Source organism: Pieris rapae, chromosome 9, assembly GCF_905147795.1.
Source record: "Pieris rapae chromosome 9, ilPieRapa1.1, whole genome shotgun sequence".
NCBI lineage: Eukaryota > Metazoa > Arthropoda > Insecta > Lepidoptera > Pieridae > Pieris > Pieris rapae.
In genome coordinates, this window is record NC_059517.1 from 4,305,762 (window position 1) to 4,322,587 (window position 16,826).

The 16,826-nt window shown below is 30.6% G+C and overlaps 1 protein-coding gene across 1 annotated transcript; it reads right to left on the minus strand.

Annotated features, from left to right (window-relative positions):
* Positions 1 to 12,122: 12,122 nt before the first annotated feature.
* On the minus strand, positions 12,123 to 16,295 carry LOC110998734 (neuropeptides capa receptor). Its single transcript, XM_022267502.2, has 4 exons — positions 15,401 to 16,295; positions 15,051 to 15,148; positions 13,155 to 13,262; positions 12,123 to 12,405 (listed from the first exon to the last, which is right to left on the minus strand). The coding sequence occupies exons 1-4, from the start codon at positions 16,134 to 16,136 to the stop codon at positions 12,307 to 12,309; spliced, it is 1,041 nt and encodes a 346-aa protein (XP_022123194.1). The 5' UTR covers positions 16,137 to 16,295; the 3' UTR covers positions 12,123 to 12,306.
* Between the last annotated feature and the right edge of the window lie 531 nt (positions 16,296 to 16,826).

Genomic DNA, 16,826 nt, shown 5'->3' on the forward strand with positions numbered 1-16,826 from the left:
GAATTCTGAAAGATCTATGACAAAAGTTATGCACAGTTTGATCATAACATAATCAATCTTGATAATTCATAATACCATAGGATATCGTATGATAATATCCCACCATTAATTTGTGGCGTCGCGCTTAGTAATATAATTAATTTAATTATAGTATTAACTCACTTTCTCCTCACCGAAATATTAACATAAATTCTGTGTGAAAATTTTGAGATAATAATAATTTTAGAGTAAACTGTAATTTAGCGCGTTTTTAGTTTCAAATATATATCATATTATTAAATATTAAAAGCGCATTAAATAAACTCAATGGTAACTTCACCAACGTATTAAAGTATGAAAATATATCTATATTTCTGGGATATTTTATATTTTTTCTTGTTGTTTCCAAATACTGTAATACATATGTGCGTCTCATATTTTAGGGAATTTTAATCATGCAATTTGGAATAAACACCCTTTTATTAAACAATTAAAATTACACAAAACAAATGATTTTCATTTGTCTAAATCTAAATGGGCAAACACAAAAATGGCCTTAATTTTGTCCCATCTGAATGATGAAAGTGGAAATATTATTTCATGTAAAATCTACCGGGTATGAATTCGAACTGTATGTTATTGAACTAAAATTCAATAACTGCACTCATATTTCTTTCACAATAATATGCTGAATTTCAATAAAATACAAGAAGTTTCATCTGAAAGCGTTGCCTCATGCAACTGCCTTTTACTTTGTGAGTTGGAATATATTGAGGTTTCCCTTGTTTAGTATTTTACCTTTTTAATATTTATATAAAATTACATGTTTCATGATACAATGGATTGAAGAAGGCTTTTTATATAAGCCTTGACTGACTGCTTATGCATTTTGGAATAGACATAAAAGTTAATATCTTAAGAAAGTCACGTCGCCATAAACTAACTAACCTATACTAACGCTAGAGAAAATTCATTATCAACGTCAAAGAATAGATAAGTAAGGAAAATATAGGCGTATGTATGCTATGGTTTCTGCCATTTCACACATCCAACAAAATGACCGATACAAATTCGCACACATCTTGTAACCTAATTTGTCTACAATATCTTATGTTATTAATATCATATAGATACATAATGTACCTCTAAATCCCTTGCAGCCTTAAGATGATAATAATTAACTATGTACACTGTGAACAGTATCCCCAAGATATAACGGCTTAATGTCAGATTATTCGCTTCCGTAACGAAATGTTATGACGGTTGGGAATTATGACCACGTTCAATTTAAGTTATGACTCAAAACGTATGTAAGTAATGACTTCTTTCAGGGTTCAAATGGACTAGTTCAATAATTAATTTAATATCACATCCTAAATAGGATTTTTGTAACATGATACTTTACCTGTAAAGAGGATCCTCTCCTAGAAGCCCACAGTACCTAAGGTCATCGCAGTGATTGTAACAGTATATTGTAGTTGCTGTTGATAGTCGCTACAGATTCAATGCTAAGATAAGAGCTACGGACATTCCTTTGAAATACTAAGGAGAGTGCCGGCGACGATTTCAATAGGTTACATAAGTGTCATTTATATAAGTTTATACGACAGGTTCCTTATATTTTCTAATCATATATGTATACCTCTAAGCCTTAAAGGAAAATCATAATACCAAATACGATCAATTTAGACCTTTGGTTTAAGTATAGATTGCTTTTTTAGGAAATCCGACACTTTTATCGACGATAATTTAATATATATTCTTATTTATTTTATTTGTGTTTTCGAGCCATTAATATAAGGATATAAAACAAATTTTATTAAGAAATAAACAGATAATTTCCTACATTTATACTCTAAACTTAGGTGATTTTAATATGCAATTTGTCAGTGCCATGTGGGGGATGACCCATGTCCCGAAATGAAGGCAGCATGACCGGCGTAAATGACATGTAAAACGACCTTACCGCGAACATAAATAAGCCTATATGCGTAATTTTAGTTATATAGCTGCAGAATACAGTACAGTATACTAATACAAATCCCTATCTCACTTCCTTTCAATTAGTCTTTTTTTGATTAATTCATTGCTCTTTCTATACCTTCTTTGCATTTCAAACGTAAATAGTTATATCACCAAAATTATTATTATTTAAGGTATAAATTCAAAATTTGTGTCTAGAAATAAATCCGTGATTTTGCCAACAACCAGTATTTGCTAACCCAAAACCTAAATCAATCTTATTATATATTATATATTTTTATATATTAAGTATTTTTGATATTCGATACTAAAAAGACAGATTTATTATATGAATAAAAAGTTTCGGAGATTTATATGTTTGTACATAATTAAACACGCAAACGGAAAGCACTAGAAAATATATAACAAAAAATAAAATTAATTTGCTTATGAGTTATTATGTTTAAATTTTATTATTCTAGGTCTATAAACGCCTACCTACAGTTTGCAAATTCGTATATCATCAAAACTAGATCAAGCTGTCTTGAATTTTATATTGTTTCGTATTCGGTTGTATGCCTACAAGCTTGAATTGATTGACGTGGAATAAGTGATACCTAGAAGATCTTATGTTCAAAAATAAACGTATTTTATTTATTTATTTTTTATGATATTTATATGTTGAATGAACATCAAAATTCTAACAGTTATCAAACCCGTGAACATTTTGTAATGGATTTTTTTTCAGCTTGCTGATGTTTCTAATATTTATTAATTAATTAGTTATTCTGCAAATGGCAATGGAGACAAATACACCAACTGAAATAATTTTTAGTTTTTAGTGCAACACTCAACGGTAATGACTGGATATTGATATATGCATTCTACAAAAGAATACCCAATAACCCTTAAACTACAGCATAAACCTAATTGTAAGATATTTTTAGTATCTGGTTATAAATACTTACCTAATGTTTTATTGATTCAGGTTTCGGGTTAGGAGAGACTGATCGCTGATCGTTGATTGATATCCTTACAGAAATAGATTGAGGGAGTGTGGAAAACGCGTACATTTATGATTAATTAATATATAACACCAATAAAGTACTAGAATCTTGTGATTGTAATAGTTAATTCATTTCTACATAGCGATACCATAGATAAATTTTATTCGTTCCGCTATATATTAAGCATGCTTTGGATTTGATAAATTTTAACATTACTAGTTTAATTGCAGTTAACTGTAGCTACAATAGGAGTACCTACTGAAAAAAATATAAACTGCTTAGTGTACTAAAAACTAAGTTCCCTATAGAGCTGCAGAACTTGGATCGTTATAAAGGATAGGAAAATATAAGTGGCGGTTGTTCGTGAACAAGTTCTCATTATCGATGTAACTTAATCAGATTCTCCTGGCTATTGGAAAATCTTCGACTGATTGCGAAACTTCTTAGTAATGACAATGTTTGTTTGTCGGACAATCGTGTATATTGCTGATCTATATAGTAATAAATAATATTTTATGTCAAAATAAGCAAAAGCTTGACTTTTTTGTACGTGTGCTGGGTGTGCCATTACCCGATGGTAACCCGACATCCCAATACCGATGTCGGGTTGACGAAATGCTTAGCTGGACACCAAAACACACCGAGAGACTTTCCGCCTAAAAGACTTTGATATGTATTTGAGAAGTAGCTATGTAATTTTCTTTTTTTAATTGAGAATATTTTCGAGAGCATTAGTTACATTAAATAAAGCTTGACAAATGACTTTTACGAAGGTATAACCTGTTAACGAATATTTATCGTACGAATATACGATTTTCACATAGTAGCGCTTAAAACATTCGTAAAGTAATGGTGGAATTACAGATGTGACTTATTCTAGTAATGTACTTAATTTTTAACAATGTAAATTGCATTTTTTAAACATTCAAACAGTGCCATAGTTGGAAGACACTAGTCGAGAGATCTGGGATTGATTGCCGCCGAAATTATTTCAAAATAAAAAATATACAAATTTGTATAAAGCATGAATTGCAAAATTACAGTATTATCTGCCAATCGACTCTAGGTAATGGCAAATACATTATTTGTAATCTATACTCTCTCTATATTAGCTATATAAATTAGAAAACTTTTATAATAAATAGTATATCTCTTGAAAGCCATAATTTCAACACATTTCTACTAAACATAAGCCCACCGGAAAATCACGATAAACGAGCCACCTAATAATGTTTTCAGTGGAAATAATACAAAACAATCACCATAATTTTCCATACAGATATTAAACCTATTTTCTTCGTATTCATAATCATAATTACATGGGAGGTTTGAATAATGTATTCTGTTATTATTTCTGCCTATTTGTGCAAACCAGAGTTGGAATGTTCAAAGGCCGAATTATCTCCGTCAATACAAAATACTTTGTATAGACAGAGATAATTTCGTCTTTGAAATACTTTGTAAACATGCTTTTGAAGAAATGATCATTGCTGGAAAATCTAATTATTTAAATGTTTAAAAAATTTGAGAATACATTTTTTATGATTTATAAAATTGATTCTTTTTTATACAAAGAAACCTATTTGTTTCTATGTTTTATGTCGGCCCCATAAAATCTGAACTCTGTAAAATCAACGTTTCAATGCTACAATAAGCAGTGTTTAGTTTAGCGACATTATTCCTGTGGTCGTAGGTTTGAATCCCATCTGTGGACCTATGGACATTTCGATCTAGGCGATATTTAAACACTTGTTCGTACGGTTAGGAAAAATATCGTGGGAAACGTTATTCGATATGTCAACGCAAAGTATTCCGACACTAGCTGAGGCTTTTAGGAGAGTCTTCAAAGAGAAGTGTAGCTACAAAGTTTTTTTCAATATCATGCTATCAGTTTACGTAAGGTTGAAACTCAATACTGAAGTTGAAGAAGCAAGGATAGGGAGGAGGAAGGAGAGAAATACTCTTAGAAGTACCATGGTGTATTAAATGGCGCATTCTCTAATAAATTATTTATTTTGTAAAATATTCTAAATAATTAGGATTATAAAATTACTTGATAAACCTGTGTATAAGACGATTACAGTGAATTTATATCCCTATTTGCGATCCTAAATAAGCCGCTAATAATTTATACGTGGCATTATTTCTAGCCGAAACAGCTGTCTCAATGTTAAGACAACGCAAAATAATTGAAAATTTAGATGTTTACACATTATTTTAATTTAGTTCTTCATTTGTTTGAAAAACGAACGACCTTACATTTTGTGTAACTAAATCGTTATCGGGAGTCACAAGTGTTGAACCAATAAGCAGGTTTTAAAAGGAAGTATTATTTTAAACTATTTGAGTTTTCATTGTGTTCAAGTATAAAGCTTATGTAAAAACACTTACCGAGTTGAGCGAAAACTTAGATGATATAACAGTAAAATATTGTGAGCAATATATTTACGAGTCAACATAATGTAAGCCAAAAATGTACCCTAAATCGTCCTTTGTACAGATTTTTTTCAATACATATAGATTATATAGAAGTTAAGAGACCAATTTACGTTATTATCAGTAGAAAAACTAAAATATCGCCGAATGAAGATTCGGATATGCGGTTCGGAAAACAATACCTAAGAAGAAATAGTAATAGAACAGATAGATACATAAGGCAATGTGATAGGTACCAGTTCCTAGTGTTGTAAACACTGTGTTAAAAGCTCTTCTTTTATCACAAAAATAAGGCCACAAAAATTTTATAATAATGTATATGGATTTTGAATCTGCCATTCTCACGAACAAATAATCGTTAAATAAGTACAAACTTCCTGATTCCATTTGGAAAACATACGGAGCCTATATGTGATATGAAATTAGTGAACAAATTTTTGAGGACGCTAATTTGAAGGGTGAGATGTACGTCACGCAATTTCGTTTCGAAATGATGATGGTCTTATAATCTTTAAAATCCTTAGGAGTACTTTGATCCAACTTAAATCAGAGTAATAATAAAAGCGAAAGTAGAGAGCTGACAAAAATTACCTAGTACCATTATCATTAAATAAAAACATTTAATCGATTTATATAAAAAGTACCAAAAAAGTAGTTTACCTTGAGAATGATTATTCATTTTTAACGAATACTTTATAATGGCTTTATTATTTCTTGTAGTTTACAGTTTCTGTTCGTATTTTCAAGTATTGTTTAATTTAGTATAACAAAACAAAATTTAGCTGCAATATTGGTTCATATTATTTCCTTCATTAATTTTTTGCCTATTTTGTTTTTATGAAGACAGCATTTATTTGAATAAACGAATATGAAGAATTATATTATTCAATATCATAAATTCGTTAATTTCAATTGTAAATAATATGTTTCATTAAAATACTCAAAAAACCAAATTCGTTAAACAAGAGCAATACAAAGTAGATACTGAATCTATCTTCAGATATTACGTTTAATTTTGGTTTACTGGAAAAGGTTTAATTAATATTCCGTGCGTGTAATACTATTACAGTAAAATAAAATTGTTATTTCAGTCACAATGGATCTTTTTACCCACCGTAGTCATAATTAGCCTGTCAGTAATTTTCTAAACGCGTATTGTCATATCCAAAGTGTCGTAAGTCAATCTACAAGTGTTGCATCTTAACTTTATTCAAATAAGATTGTAATTCAGTAATATTACTTTAGATTATTTTCTAATTGATTCACCGTTATGAGCGATTGTCTCTGAAAATTTATTAATTGCCTTTTACTACAAAATTAAACGAAATATTATAGATTAGTATTAGTCGTAACTCGATTGAAGATCGATCTTTAATTAACTGTCTAAAGATCTCTTTGATTTAACTACTTTACAGCGATAACTATATCGTAATTTTGAACAAGTCTTCTGAGATTTAGGTTATTTTTCACTACGCTTTAGAGCGTAAACTTTATTATCTTTTATTTGCACGAATATGGTATTCGATTCGAATATATTATTACACTACGATACATAAAATAATGGTAAAACATAATTTAGTTCGCAAATTCTGCCAGGCAATATATCGCCCTTTGTATTGTATAATTCGGTAAAGGGTTCAATTACGTATTAACAACATATTTATTTCATATAATTGATATAAAATCTTTCAATATTTTGGAACATGGTTGTCTTTATATCCTTTATACATAAAATGTGTGTTTTTTCAAATTTAAAATGGAAGCAGTTTTTTTATTTATTTTTTTACTGTGGTATCACTTAACATCAGATGAGACTACTGCCCGTTTGCCCCCTATTCTATTAAAAAAATAGTTTCCATTTTTAGAGTATGTAGTTCAGGAATATAGCATCTGAGAGGTCATTTATTGTTGTAAAGAAAAGTTTTAGGGCTAAAATACTACCTTGTGTTCCATACTTACTCAAAATGTATTATTCTACGATCTATAAGTTTGTTAAAAATGGCAAATTTCTATCCATTGTATTTTCAAGGTAGCTTTTTACTAGTTATTCAGTCAGTACCTGTTATTCCGCATCAATCTTATATGTATTTTAAAAACCTTTTACGTAAGCGTAATGTAAATTTCTCTTGGTCATTTATCTAGCAGAAATTAACCGGTTGTATTAAATCTTGTAGAAAAAGGGAATAATACAAAACATAGAAAAAAATCGGCCCATTAATTCAACAAAATCTTTAAAATTTGTACGTTTCGAGTTTATACGGAATTGCTCTATTTTAGTAGCAGGCGCTCGCTAAGCGCTGCTTGGCGACGGTCCAAAGACCTTTTTAGACTTAAGTAAAAGTTTTCCTTTATTACAAGTTTTCGAACCAATATAATATTACAAGCTTCAAGGGTGAACCATAGAACTATTTAGAAAAAGCGCATTGGTTTAAAATACGAGTAAAGTACACATGGGTGATATAAAATGACCCCACAGCAGGCGATAGGTGGTTTCTGAAGAGTAAAAAACATTTTACACAGTAGATCGCATAGAAAAAAGTTCAAAAAGAGAGTTTAATAAATTTAATCCAAAATATACAAAATTATATCAAAACTTTTTTTTATATATACGGCCCGCACGATTTGTGCATTGTGACCCAGGATAAAAAGAGGGAAACGGGTAAAAAATTATAATTATCGGATGGAACAGAATTTAGGAATAATCTATAAAATAATATAAAAATTTACACAAAAGCACTTATTTATATAATTGCTAGATTTTTTTTGGTGCTTTGGTTTGAATTTTAAGGAAAATGTCACCTATACCTGTTATTAAAGTAATATAGAAATTAAGAGGCTAAAATTAGGAATGGATTTTGTGAAGAAGGTTGAACGTTATACAGAAGGTCCTCAATACAGATTAGTTATGAAGTTATTAAAATAAAATGTCAAAGCTGCATATACTTTTGTACACTTATTATAACCAATTAAGCATTGTTTAGCGACATTAAACAATCTGAAAGAAACAATTGGATCAATAGCTGACTTTTATCCTTAAGGACTGAAAAACTTCTTTGAAGCATTTGAAGGCTGTGTTATATTACTTTATAAATAAGTAAAATTTTATTTTATTATACGTTTACGTTATGGAGACGCATTGGAGATATTTTATGTCGATATTCACGCGGCGTTGAAATATATCAGTCCAAAGTCTCTTTGTTCTTGCCAAGCCACCAACACAATTTTCCAACATCGTTAATTACAATTGTATTTGGTACTTCAGTATATTTTGGCATTAGAGCAAACAATTGATTGGCTGTAAAATGTCAGCTGATGTAGAACATTACGATATCAACGTATTTCTTTTGACACCTGTAATATTTGTATTTCAGTCAGATGTCTTTATTACTTTTGTATATTTCAGTACTAACCGAATTTATAGTTTTTTTACAGCGATATAGCTCAGCAATTATTTTATTGCAAGCTTGTTTAATCGATTTTATATTGTTTCGGGTTGTCTCTCTCCCTACAATATGGCAAGGGGGTGATGGTTGACCATGCGTCGAACTCGTGAACGGATGCTTCTTTTAGTGACTGGTCAGACTTGGATTGGTGGATATGAAACAATTATATTCAACATTGCTTCACTTTAATACTACGTGCTTGCGTTTACCCGACAGATATGTTAGTGTATGCTCCTATTTTACCGGGCCTTGCTGATACAGGTAAAATGTAAGGTAGAACTTACAAATGTAACGTAAAAAGTCCTTGGCGATTTAAAAGTAACGGAGAATTATTACATGAATATAATTTACATATTGATTTAGAAAATAATTAACGTTGATAAATATAGTAGAAAATAATGAACGTAACAGGATATAATTAAGACGTGTCTTTGATAATTAACAATTTACATGAAAATAGGAGATACTATATTTGAAATTACATGCGTAAAATATAAATTATGTCTCAGTGAAATTAATAAGGAAGCATTCTTCAATTATATTTATTATTCGGTATTTCTTTATTTTTGTTATGTGTATGTTTTTGTATAAGGTAATAAAGGATAAATAAATAAATATTTCTTTAAATAACTAGTGTTATCTCCGTAGGAACAAGAATATATAAATGTAATTAATCCTATCATCTAATATATAAAATTCTCGTGTCACAATTTTCGTTCCCATACTTCTCCGAAACGGCTCGACCGATTTTTATGAAATTTATCGTGCATATTCAGTAGGTCTAAGAATCGGCTACTATCTATCTTTGAAACCCCTAAGTGATAAGGGGTGTTCACCCCACTGGCAATTTTTTTTTTTTTTTTCCTCTATGATTATACCCCTATTTTTTATTTCTTTATTAAATTTATGAAGATGTGATCTCTGAGGTTCACATAAGGAAAAATTCACTGAACGACCTAAAAAGTTTTCATTCGGGAAAACCAAACAGTCTCTGGGGTAGCATAGCAAAATGTTCCATGTTGATATGTACTAAAAAGGTAGGATAGGTAGGTGAAACGAAGTCCGCGGGGGCAGCTAGATATATATATATATATATATATATAGCTAGATAGATATATATATATATATATAATTTATAAGAATAAATTGTGCAACGAAATGTCATTATGATTAAAAGTTGAAAAAAAGAAAAGTGTTTATGAGTATTTATGGTCAGATTATTTACAAATAAGAATAATTGAAATTTCGATTATCATACATATTTTTGTCGCTGATAAACCGTCTGCTGTTTTTAAAAATACGACGAGCCGACCGCACGTGAAATTATTGTTTTCGAATAAGATATCCACGTGAAATTTATATACATATAATATAGACGAAAACGAAAAAAATGTGTTTGGAGATACGCGACAAAACATTGATGCGAATTAAAATAAGTATTAAAATATTTTAACATGAAATCGTAAAAGAAGCAAGACGATCTCTTTTTTTGTCTCATTTGTAGGAAGACATAAGTCAATAAGTTTATTAATAAGTCTCTTTTTATCTTGAATTTTTGAAAATTAAACAAATTTACTAGCAATCCAAAGCTTAATATACTTAAGACTTTTAAAATTATATTTATCTGAATGGCATAATTTACATTTTACACAGTCGTAAATATAAAATAATCAATTAAAGAAATCAATCATATAGTATGATGGATGTATACAATTAATTTTTTGCGCAGAGGAAGTCACAGACACGAATTAGTCTGGTATAGTTTGTAATCATCACATATTATCAATTTCTACGGGTCAAATAATTTTACGTAATTACCAATAACATTATACAATCGGTAGGAAAATTCCGCTGTTGATAATAATATCCAGAGATTATCTCTAATAAGTATAAATGAACCAATTTAACGTAACAAATAATAAATGGACATTGTAATTTTTTCATTGCTTTACCATTTGTAAAATACCAGTGTCGCTACAAACCTTGGTCCTTGTCCATAGATTTCTGTATCTGTTTCTCGATTAGTCACGCTAATGTTTTTTTGTCTAAGCTTGGTGGTTGCCTCAAAAGGTTTTCCTACTCCGTAAGGACAGTATTAAAGAAATGTCAATTTGATTTTAAACTGAGAGGTGGACCTCTAGCCACTAGGCTTTGATTGCTTAGATTTCACCGAGACATACCGAATTGGCTAATTGGATTTCGGGTTTTGGTCAAAGCCGCATGTAGCAGGTAGACCATATCTATCTAAAGCGTATGGGACTTTCTTTTGACTTGGGTCTGTCAAGATTCTTTATATCATCGTCAGATATAACATTTAGGTGCGAAGGCAAATTTTATAACATAAAGGAACCCGCAGTATAACCTAGTTTGAAAATAAAGGCCTTAATTAAGTTTCCGCAAGCGTAAAACTCGTACATTCGAGAAAATTTGACCTTTCGATATTGAAAATGTGCGATGCATATTGAACATTGTCGTTATTTATTTCTAGTGCAATGAGTGCAATACGCGACAATGCTAATTGGGTTTAGCTTTTTTTACCAAAGTATAGGCAAAGGCTAGCGGCGTGTCAAACCTTGGAGGGTCAAATGGTAAGATGGATCGTGTCACATGTGATGGTACTACAGCTGTTGTTTCTCAAGAACTAAATAAAATATGGTTTTGGTTTTATTTGACCTCCTTATCCTACTTGCTCATGCACTCAGGTGTGATGATAACGGTTCAAAAAAGAAAAATAAAAAGGAAACGGTTAAAAAAAATAAGTTAAATAATGTCATTATTTTAAGTAAACTTAAAAGAGTTTCCAAATCTTACACTTTGAAAAGAAAATGTACTTAAAATGAATAAAGAAGTTTTATTATTATTATTATTACTACTAAACAAATATTTTGTAGTAATATTTTTAGAATCACAGCGACTTATTCTGGTACGCTTTGCATCGCCGGAAAAAAAATATTTTGCATCGGTGCGCAAAGGATGGAAAAAGTGCTTATAGCTTTACAGATAGTAAGTATTTCCGTGTACTAAGTTTATTATAAAAAAATAAACATTGATTTAAAAACAAAACAACAAAAATAAGTAAAGAAACTGCAAATAAAATTCTTTAGTGTATAAAAATTACTTCGAAGAACTTGTTTTATTTTTGTATGTAATAAAATAAGACAAAGACGAATTATATTAATAAATTACACAGATTCATGTTTATTGTAAAGAATATTAATAAAGTTTTAATAATAACTAATTAAAAATAGTCAACTATTTGTTATTACTTTATAATAGCTGTAATACTTTTATTAAATTTAAACAAACGTCTCTAAGAGTCACATTCCATTATTAAGAATTTATAACATATATTCTATATATCCGAAATCTAATATATCTAAATCGCACAAGGTGTCATAACTTTGAAGGATCGTAAAATGAAGTCGGTGTCAGTTCGTCCGATATCTGATAGTATTTTTAAATTTCGAACACGATAATTATTATATATAATGAGGTTTTAATACAGGTTGTAGTTGCAAATTATTGCATCCTTGTCGTTTGCGATGGTTACGGTTCTGTGTTCTCGCCTTTAACAAATCCTGAAAAAAAAGTTAATCATTCGTCATAATGATAAATAGGTATTTTCTGCAGTATGATTTTAATTTTAAAAACGTAAATGAAGATTCAAATTCATCGATTAGTTCGACTCTAAAAAGGAAAACAAGTAAAATGTGTAGCATATGTAAAATATACGGTTTAGTTAAAAATCTTATACGAACATGGGTGTATAAGAACCTAAGCAGGGCATTATAAATTAAAAGATACACAGTCATTTTATTAAAAATACAGATATTATGAATGTATTAAATTAAACAAATTTATTTGCTTTATTAATTTCAATTAGGTAAATAATTTGTCACTTTATTTGTAAAACTTCAACTTTTACTTTTGAGTGTCTGAATACTAATATGAGCGTAGGTGTTGGCAATTTCATTACCTACGCTAATATTTCATATTCAAATCATTTCATATCAAAAGATAGAAATAAAAGTGCAAACTGTGCTGTTTCCCTTCTTTAACACATTAAGTGCTCTTTTCTCGGATCCGAGTGGAGCGGGTGGATCGGTGCCGCCCACTCGGATCGGAGCGTCCCGTACATTTTTTAAAACCATTGCCATCCCTAGCTCTCGGATCCGAGTATTCGGCACCCACTATGCTGTATAGCGACCACTCGGATCCGAACAATGTTTTTTTGAAATAGAAATAATAATATACATATTTTCAAATATTATATAGGATACTGCACATTAAATAGAAATATGAAATATTTATATGATATCAATCTTACTTTGAAAGCATGTCGAAACTTCCGCGACATTAGGCTGTAGAGTATGGGATTGACGGCTGTCGACAGGTAACTGTTTATCGTGCTCAAGTAGAGGAATATGCGCTCCAGCTGAAAATTTATTTAAGTGCTCTGTTAAATATTAAAACTCGGAAGAATGAACCTCCGGAGTAAATTATGATATATGCATATATAACAAGATAAGCAAAAAAAGCTTGGCCGGCCGCAGACCAAGCGGGAAATAATAAACGGTCAAATATACCAAAGTCTTTTCTCCAACACAAAAAAATGTTCTCTTTGGAGAAGAGACTCTTCGGCCGTGAGGTTTAAGTACCATATGCGCTTATAAAAGATTTAAGTTGGCCCCTGGTATGTGGTACCGATGACCCCAAAGCGGGTGATTTCCTCGCTCAACGAATAAATCGATTTGCAGCGAGGAAATGTATCAGCGTAATGACCAAATTATAATTTTAATATCACTATGTATGCAAATACTGTTTATTTGATTTTTCTTATTGAATTAATATAGCTATATAACTAGAAGAACATGTTATTCATTTTTAATTTTTTTTAATTTTTTTTTTGTGTAGTGTAGTATATACTGTATGTAGGTACTATTATTTATTAATTCAAAACAAATAACATAATACATAAAAATATATCTAATAACTAACCTTAAAATTTAATTATTAAAAAATATTATTAAAAGGAGTCCCTTTAGGCAAGGTTCCGAAGATACTAGCAGCGTTCCCCCTTTGAATAGCTAGACTAGAATTTTTAATTCTTATGCTCATATTATCAAATCAGCCTCGTTCCTTCTAAAAATCTATAATCACGACCGTATTATTCTGTGGATTTCAACGAAGAATCCGCGAATTGAATGTAATGCCGAGGATCGTATGTTAAAACGAATACAAATGGAAATAAACAAGCATTCAAAAAATATAACAATTAGTTTGAAAAATACTTTGTAGCATCTAAAAATACACACATTTCACATATCTAAAAAAAAACATCAGATACAGAACATTATGTCGACCGGTATCTTTACAATTACACTATTCTTTTTTGCTTTTTTTTTAATGATACATATTGTATTACACAGTTATTGAACAATGTTAAATCTATTCGATTAATACATTTCGATTTGTAGGGCTTAGTTGGTCCTAGACCAGTAGGTCTACCTAGCGTAGGTAAAATTACCTATCTACCCTAGGTAATGTTACCTACTACTAGGTAGGCTAGGTCAATACTCGGAATTTATAATTTTGCATCGAAGAGAAAATAAAATTGTATTTTTAAGTTAAATAATCAATAGACTATTTACCTAATCCACATTAATAAATTAAAAACAAAAATAAGTTTGGTCCCTGTGGCAGTGTATTGATGATATATCTTTATTATGATAAATTATTAAAAATTAATTTGTCACGTTTAATCATGCGAAGCTCACGTTTATTACACGTTATTTCATTGTCACACAGGTTATCTTAACGGAAATTATACATATGACTTATCTTTCAGCCTTTATTTCATGCATTTTTTACTTATGTCATTATTGTTTGTAATTTAAACTGGGATACTACCGGGATACGGTATAATTTATCAACACTTAGATTCCTCGAGGGTCATCGCACCCAGAGTCCTTCTAGATGCAAATAATATATTTCTCACAATTCATTTGTTTAGTTGCTATAGATTCAATGTCTCTCATAAATTAAATCATAAAACAGTCGTTAGCTAAATGGTCATTTCCTTTCGTAGTTCTATTGCACCAATATATATCATATTTAGTTAATCTACTATGTACGATAATATAATGTAATGTCAGCGCACAGATAATAAATAAAACACCTATTATATTTATTTATTTACATTTTGAGACATTTCGATACATACCTGGAAGTAATCGTTGTACTTTTGTCGTGGTATCAGGATTATGAGACGGAGAACAGTGTAAGGCGACCAACAAATAAAGAACGAAGCTGCCACAGCCGCTGGAACACGTGTAAGTTGACCTTATTTATATTCTCTCCCCTTATCCTAGAGGAGCTGTTCATACCTTCACCTATATCATACTTATATTCTGTAGTTACATTCAATAGTTCTTTAAGGAAGCCTCCTCTTCCTCTGTTTATAAATGATTAGAACTATATTTCCGTCATTCATTAAACCAACAAAGTGGTGTGAAATGCGAAACCTTAGAGTCTATTTGACAGTGAATAGTAATTAGATAATTGATTACTTACCTAACATTTTGACAGCTTTATTCTTGTTTTGTTTACCAAGCGTCGGATGCGGTGTTTGCGACCTTTTGGATTTCAAATTCAATGCTATCAACACATAGAGAACAAATATGACAGTCATTGGGACAACGAAAAATACTATGAGTTCGACGGCAATCAAGTATATTTTATCATTATCCTTTACTGTAAGACAACAGTAAATATTTTCTTTTTTCTCTACCAAATATGCGTAAATTCCGTTGGGTATTGAAAAAATGCATGCAACTATCCACACTGCGGTGATTATCTTAAACACGCGAGAATTTAAGGCTAACCTTTGTCTTAAGAATGGCTTAGATATAACGAGGTAACGTTCCACAGTGAAAGCTAAAATTGTTAATACACTGCAGTTACTTAAGACATCCCAAATAAGAAAATGCATTCTGCAACCTTCATCGCCCAATGGATAATAATCTTGAACCCAAAGCATGTAAATTTCAATAGGAATAAACAGAGCAGTCATCAAATCTGTAATAGCTAGGTTCAGAAGGTAATAATTCGTTGGGATTCTCATTGATCTATCCCGGCCAATGACAGCACATGTACAAGAATTGCCAATCAAACTTAACGTCATCGACGCACTGAGTACGAGGCTTAAAATAATTTTGACCAAATTAGACTCTTCAAATGAAGTGTTTTCGTCGTGAAAAGACATTCCGATTCCATAAGATGTATATGTGTCGTTTGTTAAATTAGCCATATTTTGGCAGCTCGGGATTTATAAAAAAAAATATCACTCTGGTCACACGTCCAGTATCTTGATGAGCGCGGAAAAAAACTAAAAGTTCAAAGAGAGTTTGCAATTACGCAAATTGGATATAGAGGCTGTACAAAAATGAGACTACTATTCTATTAAACATTGTCGTTATAACTGGCAGTAAATGGGAATAAGTATACGAAGAAATGGTTTTTAATAGTCAGCTTTTCAATAAGTTCCGAACTTTCCGAACCAATTCGGCTTAGGGTCATGCAAGAAAAGAGCGTAACAATTCATAAAATTTAATTAAATTCTAGCAACGCAACGGCATGGACAGTGTCTATGGCCGGTATCACTGAACATCACTTGAGTCTGCTGCCCGTCCTATACAAAAAAATCAGTAACAGAATAAGGTTTTATTATGATGTAGGTAATATTATCGACACGGATTTACAATCAAAATTTTCGCCTAAACAAACTGCGACACATATACATTCCTTGGAATTACGATATAATCCTCTATATTCCATTTAATAAGGGCTTTGGAACCTTTCATTATAGACCAGTTTTATTTATTTTATTATTCTAAAGTGAACACCATTAGCGCAAAGTAATTGTGTGTAGGCAAACAGGGACTCAAATTGACAGCAACCTTATAGTGAATCGGCATCCCTAATTGAAATTACAACATTC